This window comes from Solanum verrucosum, unplaced genomic scaffold, assembly GCF_900185275.1.
Source record: "Solanum verrucosum unplaced genomic scaffold, falcon-dt-bn FXZP01000199.1, whole genome shotgun sequence".
NCBI lineage: Eukaryota > Viridiplantae > Streptophyta > Magnoliopsida > Solanales > Solanaceae > Solanum > Solanum verrucosum.
In genome coordinates this window covers 1449354-1457889 of record NW_026020049.1, presented here as the reverse complement: position 1 = coordinate 1457889, position 8536 = coordinate 1449354, and the positions used below count along the sequence as shown (strand labels likewise).

The 8536-nt window shown below is 33.4% G+C and overlaps 2 protein-coding genes across 2 annotated transcripts; one reads left to right on the top strand and one right to left on the bottom strand.

Annotated features, from left to right (window-relative positions):
- Positions 1-4618: 4618 nt before the first annotated feature.
- LOC125823115 (cytosolic sulfotransferase 5-like) lies at positions 4619-5599 on the top strand. Its single transcript, XM_049502540.1, has one exon. It carries the CDS (start codon positions 4619-4621, stop codon positions 5597-5599), a length of 981 nt encoding a protein of 326 aa, XP_049358497.1.
- Positions 5600-6831: 1232 nt separating this feature from the next.
- LOC125823114 (two-component response regulator 24-like) lies at positions 6832-7251 on the bottom strand. Its single transcript, XM_049502539.1, has 2 exons — positions 7021-7251; positions 6832-6930 (listed from the first exon to the last, which is right to left on the bottom strand). The coding sequence occupies exons 1-2, from the start codon at positions 7249-7251 to the stop codon at positions 6832-6834; spliced, it is 330 nt and encodes a 109-aa protein (XP_049358496.1).
- Positions 7252-8536: the final 1285 nt, after the last annotated feature.

Here is an 8536-nt window from a genome sequence, read left to right as displayed (position 1 = left end):
CTTGGGAATTTTTCATAATTACTTTTCACTTTTGCCCTTGTTGAGATGTTATTTAAGGAGTTGACATGATTTGTGTGGACCTTACAAAGTATTTTTGATTTTTTACACATTGAGATGCTCTCTATTTCTTGAACACCATATACAATGCTTCAGAAATTGTTGTACCATAAATATACACCAGACAAGTGGTCCAAGAAGTCCATTCCAGAGGAGCTAAGCCACAGTTAGCTGGAGCTTTTAAGTCCTTAGATTTCTACTCTGCATGATTGATAGTTTGATTTGGTGCAAGCTGGGGCTTTCTGTCCAGTCGCATTTTGATGTACAGATTTCTTACTTTGGTAAATAAAAAGCTTCTAAGTACCAAATAACTATCTAGTCCGGTCATTGGGTTGCTTGCATGCGACATATCTCAGATATGTTTGCAGGCACTTATTGAGCATACCTATCTTCCCATCAGACTAAGGGGTCGTTTGGTTTGAATATGAGTTATGATGGGATAAGTTATGTTGGGATAAGTTATGTTGGGATTAGTTATGATGGGATAAGTTGTCCTGGGATTATTTCTTATTGAGTGTTTGGTTTGTTATATTCAAAATAATATATATTGATAAATTTTAAGAACAAGTTGTTTGTTTACAAAATTACCCTTCACTTTATTTAAACTTTTTAAATTTTTCTTTGTGAGCTTTAGTTATTCATTTTTTAAAATAAAACTTTTATTTTTTTTAACTTAAATATTTTTGTTTATGTATTCCCATGATAAGTACCATGTGTATTTAAAAATATAACTTTTTTCTTATTTAGCTTAAAAATAGAACTTTCCTCTTAAGTTTATTAAAGAGAAGAAAATTTATGAGAAATCAAAATAAAATAAACATAAGAATTAGTCAAATAAATTCATAAATAAAAATTATATTTATATAGTATAATTTTTTAATAGAAAAATATGTATAATTATCATAAAAATAAGGAGTAGTAAATATTATTATACATGGTATTAAAAAAAATGTAAATATACATAAATGTAAAAAATGATATATAAAAAGGATTTAAAGGGACATATTTGTCATTTACCTATTCTATCTCGGGATAAGTTATCCCGGGATTACTATACCACCCATGGGGAGGGATAACTTATCCCGGTACTAATTATTAATCCCGGGATAAGTTATCCCGGACTTGCCAACCAAACAACATAATTTTTTTTTTATCCCATCACTATTTCCTTATCCCATCACTATTATTTCTAATCCCTCACACCAAACGAGCCCTAACGGTAGAAAGATATGCTGGGGTTGATAATTACCTGTAAAACAGTGAGCTCCCTCCAGAATAAGCTAAGAAGAATCTCATCTTCATCAGGTACTATATTAGAGGCATTTGTACCAAAGATAGTCTCTGATCGCAAGGGGTGTCCACAAGACATGTAAAGCTCCCTAAATGACTGCCTTTCTGAATCTATTCTAATTTCAGCCTAAGGGTAAGGTTTTGAGGCTGATCTTTCTCCTTCTTTCTTATTTACTTTGAAAGCAGAACTCTGGGAAAACAGCCAGTCTCCTTAATCCTAAATCTTGCTTCTCTTATAGTTTTTTGTTCTTGTCGCGTTTTTGGCAGATTTTAATCATCCAAAGGCTGTTGAAGAAATCTACAAAGTAGTTATGCCTACTTCCTAGTACTCCAAGGTTTCCATTTCAGTATCTTTTGGAATGATTTCTAGGATATGGCAACAAAAAAGAATTGTTTTCAAATGTCTTCTTTCACTTTCGTTCAGAGCTATTTATGACCATATAACTATCCAGACTAGCATTATGAAAACAGGAAAATATTTCTTTAAAACATCTAAAGCACCATTTGTTTTCCTACAATAGTTCTTAAGTAATTGGGTTTTCTGGAACTCTGTGGAGATTGACTAGGTAAAATAGGGTTTAGATAATTGTAAACTAGGGAGTGTTTACACATATATACAGCCAATAAAAACAAAAGCAAATAGAAATGCGAGTGAGTTATTAAAATAACATATGATACAGTTATACTGTGCTAACAATTTAATTAGCTTGCTTTAATTATGTGCTAGTTAACAAGTTAACATCTCTTGCTTTCCAGGAGTCTGTTGTGTAAGGAAGACTTTGATTTCCCAAGTTTTGATCCATGATCTACAAAACAATGTCCCCCTTCTGTTTTTGATGCTGTCCACTGCGAATGTAACAAATGGTTGTACTTCAATAGTCAAGAACATTTTCATTTTATCAGGACAGAGCAACATGTCTGGATGTGGCAGAGTCTTTAATATAACCAGACCAGTCCAGCAGGTACGGTTAATTTGACTTGGGGCGGTGTGGTTCTGCCTGAATGTTATCCCATCAATCCATCAATCCTTTGACTTAGTACAGAACTTACATAAGCTACATTGTTAGCTTACACACACAGCCAACATTTTTTGGCAACAACGTTTATAAATCTTTATACAGTATTTATACTCTATAAATAATGTATCTACCTCCCTTGTATCCAAGTGTATGACAGGAAAATTTTCAGATTCAATTTTTGAAGATATGAACTCATAAACCTAAACCGAATCGAATGCAAAAACAGGGGGTGGTGTAGTTATTTTTTAAGTCTCCTTGAACTGTAAATTGTATGTCCCGCCCCCACCCCCGGTGCGCCATAGATGGAGATGCTAGTTATTTACCGGATCTTTTATTTTATAGATCTAACTCTTAGGGTGTGTTTGGTATGAAGGAAAATGTTTTCCTGGAAAATAAGTTGATTTTTAACTTATTTTCTCATGTTTGGTTGATGAATAGTAAATATTTTTCGAAAAAGATTTTTAGTATTTGATTTATGAATAAAAAATATTTTTGAGAAATATCTTTTATTTTAACTAGAGTAGAAAATAATTTTCGAAATTGAAAATATTTTTTAAAAACAAAGTTAAATTTTTTTGGGGGTGGGGCCTGGTAGGGGGGTGGGTGGGGTGGGGGATGGGTGGGGGGGGTTGAGGGTTGGGGTGAAAAAATAATTTTTTGAAGTTGAAAGTATTTTTTAAAAACGAACTTAAATTTTTTTTTGGGGGTGGGTAGGGGTGAAAAAAATTAAATTTTGAAATTGAAAATATTTTTGAAAAACAAACTTAAAAATTATTTTTTGATGGTGGGTGGGGGGGGCTGGTAGGCGTGGGTGCGTGGGGGGTCGAGGGTAGGGGTGAAAAAATGAAATTTTGAAATTGAAAATATTTTTTAAAAACAAACTTAATTTTTTTTGGGGGGGGGTGGTAGGGGTGGGGGTGGGGGCTGGTTAGGAGGTGGGTGGGGGAGGGGGTGAGGGTATGGTGAAAAACTGAAATTTTGAAGTTGAAAATATTTTTTAAAAACAAACTCAATTTGTTTTTGGGGGGGTGGCCGGGGAGGGGGGGTGGGTGATCGATGATCAGGATGAAAAAATAAAAATTTGAAGTTGAAAATATTTTTTAAAAGCAAACTTTTTTTTTTGAAGGGGGTTGGGGGCTGATAGGGGGGCAGATGGGGGGCGAGGGTAGTGGGTGGGGGTAAAAAAATAAAAAATTGAAATTGGAAATATCTTTTAAAAATAATTTTTAATATTTTTATGGGAGGGGGTGGGGGTAGGGGTGAAGGTGGGGTAAAAAAATTTAATTTAAAAACAAGCTTTAAAATTATTTTTTTGGGGGGAAGGGGTGGTTGGGGGGCTGGTTTGAGGGTAGAGACAAAATAAATTGATTTTTTCAATAAAAAAATAATTGTAATTTGAAGTTAGAAGAGAGGTTTGGAAAATGTTTTCCCATGGGAAGTCATTTTCCTTAAATTTGAGGAAAATAAGTTGATTTGAAAAATATTTTTCAAAATATTTAACCCAATCAAACATAAGAAAATTGAAAAAAAAAATTTGAAAAATATTTTCCTTCATACCAAACACGCCCTTAGTGTAGACATGCTGGTACAGGTGCACAATGAAAGACACCTTTCAATGTAGCATTGGAAAGTTAAATTTGACTCGTACAGAGTTAACAATAAAAAAATCTGCTCATGGCTTATAAAAACAATCTCTCTGTGCCCAAACCTAACATGAGATATTTCTCATACTGATATTATAATAGTAATATGCTTTCATAACCTTTAAACTGTCAGTACGTAAAGTTAACTTTTACATATATTGTATTTGTATTCCATGCCTAACCCCCATACGCGGCGCAGATGCTGGGTTACAGCATCTTTTTTCTCTTTATCTGTAACCTCATTGGTTAGACCTAGGGGCAGAGCTAGTTGCCTGTATGCCGGTTCAGTCGAATTTAGTAAATTTTTTTAACTCAATTATTATCATTTAAAATCATCATTATAAAGTTAGAACCCATAAAGTTGAAATCGTAGCCTCGTCTTTGGTTAACAGTTATCAATGCAGTAACCAGAAATCATATTGACTCGTACAAACTAGCTAAATAATTTCTCCTTACGGATGATAAACAAATATTTCTGCGTTAATCAGGGAATCCAAAGTCTTCATTTTTGCAGCAGCCATTCTATATATATATATATATATATATATATATATATATATATATTTAGGTGTTACCCAATCAATCTATCTCTGTTCTTCACTCCAACTGATGGCTGCTCAAGAATCAAACTCCAATATCATCGATTCTTCGCAGTCATCAGAGGAAAAGGATGCTGCTCTAATAAACGAGCTGCCAAGTGCTCTGTTCTGGGATGCCATGGAGATTAGAAAATGGAAAGGGTTCTGGTTCGAGCCCGGCCTAATCAAATGTGCCATGAAATTTAGTTCCTCCTTCCAAGCTGGAAACGATGATGTTTTATTAGCATCAGCCCCAAAGACCGGTACGACTTGGCTCAAAGCCCTCTGTCTCTGTATCTTGCACCAGAATCATAACATACCGGAAAACGAAGATCTGTTAACTCAAGACAATCCACAATTTCATGTTCAGACCATTGAATCCTCCATTTACTCCACAAAACCAACTCCTGATCTGTATTCCACGCCATCTCCAAGACTTCTCCACACACATTTACCTTTCAATCTTCTTCCAAATTCCATCATGAATTCCAACTGCAAAATTGTTTGCGTAGCCCGGAACCCAAAGGACACATTGGTCTCTCTATGGCATTTTTTCAATTCCATTTTCAGGGGAAATCAAGAACCTTATCCCCTGGAAAAGGCGGTTGATGAGTTTTGCACAGGGGTTCATCAATATGGTCCGTATTTTGAAAATGTGTTGGGTTATTGGTCAGAAAGTCAGAAAAGGCCTGAGAAGATACTGCTCTTGAAATACGAAGAGATGATAAAAGATCCGAAAGAGCAGGTGAGGAAACTGGGGTTGTTTCTTGGGAAGCCATTTGAGAAGGAAGAGGATTTGGAAAAAGTTGTGTGGAGGTGTAGTTTGGAGAGATTGAGGAACTTGGAAGTGAATAAAAATGGCTCTGTTATTTACGGAGTTCCGAATGGTAGTTATTTCAGGAAAGGGATTGTTGGCGATTGGAAGAATTACTTGAATCTTGAAATGGAAGATCGAATTAATCAAACAACACTTCTCAAGTTTAAAGACTCTGGATTGGAGTTCGAGAATTGATATCCCTTTCTTTGTTTTTTCTTTCATTTCTTTTCTGTTGTTCATGAATACACGCGGAACAAAAAAACGTATTTCTTTGGTGTCATTGGTTACCTTTCTATCTTCCTTCCATGTGGCGTTCCCAAAGGGATGCTAGTTAAAGAGCAGGTCCCTATTAATGGGGCTCTATGCTCTTGTGAGTTGTATTTGATTTCTCAATTTTGTAGTTGGTTATAAGTACTTGCTTCTATTTCCTTTTCCTTCTCTTCCCCCTTTTATTTTTTTAAATACTATTACGAATAAATTGATCCTTATGTTATATTTACTAGTGTTAATTTCGATTAGAGAGGCGAATCTACTCTTGTCCAAAAGGAGTCAATTAACATCTTTTCCTCGAAAATTCTAACTTAGCAACTCATGTGGATCATATTATGTTTTGTGTTGTATTGTATTGTATTTGTAGCTTGTTTTCAATTGCGAGATTTATTCTAGATCAACTCACCCAAAATAGTTTCTACAAAAGCCACAAGGTCTTTAAGAGATTTTGAAGGCAATTTTCGTAAAATCACTACTTGCCCTTTTGCAAACTAATGTGTTACCTTAAAAAATATTTTTATGACAAAAATTAAAATGTTAATTAAAGAATGTGCCTAATTATATTCGTGTTTGTGTTTGTAACAAACAACAATAAGTCAAGCCCAAGTTGAGACGAGGTTTTTTTTTTTTTTTTTTTTTTAACCGTGGTTTCCGGGCGTCGCTTTGCGAACCCGACTAGCTGTACCCACCGGGTCCCGCTGTTTCAAGGCGGGTCCACCACGGTTAGTTCCACGGGGCCCTGGAGACGCGGCCGGTTTGTAATGCCTCCAGTGGCCCTGCTGGGGCTCGAACCGGCGACCTGAAGGACTTTGTCCCAGGCCTTTACCAGCTGAGCTACCCCTCAGGGTTAGACGAGGTAATGAGCAAGACAAAAGACAAAAAGCAGAAAAACTAAGATTTGTAACTTGTGTTTATATTACACTGTTCCTCAATTTGAAAAGCAAAAAACCTTTTATTTTACCAAAACAAATTTATTAGTAATTGTAAGTATGGTATACATACATTAATCATCTGACTTATTTTCTTAATCTCTCAATAGATTAACATATGGATCAAACCAAATACTTTTGATAGACTTAAGCATTTCCCTTAATTTTCTCAACAAGATCGCGAATTGTATATGAATAGTAAGCGGCTTCTGATAATAATAATCAAGGCTAGCATCCATGAATGATTTCTTCTCTTTCTTCTTTTTCTTGGGAAGTCATCCCTGCAATCAAGCTACAAACATGCATATCTCGAAGTTCCTTAATTGCCTGCATAATAAAAAATATTTCTTACTTGAATTATAGGTAAAAAATTAAGATGTTCAAATAAAAATTAAATTACGATTTATAGAAACATACTTGACGACCATTCATTACTTGCATATATAAATCCATCAAAATCAAATCAAAGCATGCACCGGAGTGATGAGCAAGAATCGCTTCTTGGCCATTTTTCGCCTCATGAGTTTCCACACCAAATTTCATTAGAAGTGCTTTGAGGATCATTCGAGTTATAGTGTCATCATCTACTATAAGTGCTTTAAGTTTTTTCACAACGTTGGAGTTAATAGACGCTTCAAATGATGACATTTTTTCTGAGATTAAAAACTTGAATGCAAAAAGTGTCACTTCCTCTATCCCAAATCATATGGGATAATTCAAATTTTGAGAGTCAAACTTTTTTTTTATTTTGACCGTAAATTTGGACATACAATCTGTGTTTTTTTTTACATATTTAGAAACTAAATAAAACATAACCCGAATCACATAATCTAAATTTTGAGAGTCAAACTTTTTTATTTTGACCGTAAATTTGGACATACAATCTTTGTGTTTTTTTTTACATATTTAAAAATGAAATAAAAGGTACTATAAGTCATAAGAATTAAAAATTAAAATGTTTAAGGGGCATAGGAATAAATCACGATAAAATTTTTCTTATTTAACTCTCAAAATTCAAACTATATCATATAAAATGAGACAGAGTATCTCATTCCGCGGATTCCATTCCTTTTGGTAAAGATGCATTTTGAAAGTGAAGTTTTTGAAATTATTAGGCAAATCCTTTAATTAGTTATTTTGAAATCTGATTATACTTTTCAGCAAATAAATTTGTGATCTATTCTTCTTAGATATAAATCTATGTATTGGATTTGATATCTTTATTTCATGTCAAATAACAAATGAAAAAGGGTCGAAACGTCCCTAATAGATTGGATAAATGCTACCTAATATAATAATAGCTAGGCTTAGCAAGTGTTTGACCATAGATTCTCTAATATTTTTGACAAATTATTTTTGGGTGAAGTTTCACTATGCGTTGATCATAGATTTTGGAAGAAATATTTAACTTTTTAAAGATATATGATTTATATCCATAAGTTCTAAAAACTATTAAAAATATCCATAAATTGTATTATAAATTTATAATGAATAATGTGAAAATTTATGACAACGAACACAATTAATATGAATTTTTAAAAATATATGTAGATATCTAACACAAAATAAGATTTTTTTTGAAGCAGAGGTTTAGGTGGGATGGGTAGGAATTATTCCTTTTTCAATAAAAATAATATAAGTTATTTTTTGGAGGGGTGGATGAAATAAGAATATTTTTAAAGCTTTCATAAAAGATTTTTTTTTTTGAAAAAAAGGGTGGGGGTACGGTGGGAGGAGGTGGTGCAGTCAGGTAAAAAATTATTTTAATTTTATTTTTTTTAGAATTGTGGTACTTTAATCTTTAACTTTTATCTAATACTAATAATTTATTTATTTTTATCAAGGTAGAATATTTTATCCATGTAGAGTGTCATGTGATATTTTTTTTAAAATAAAAAGAGAGTGTAGTACAGACCATCAAGAGAGTGTAGTA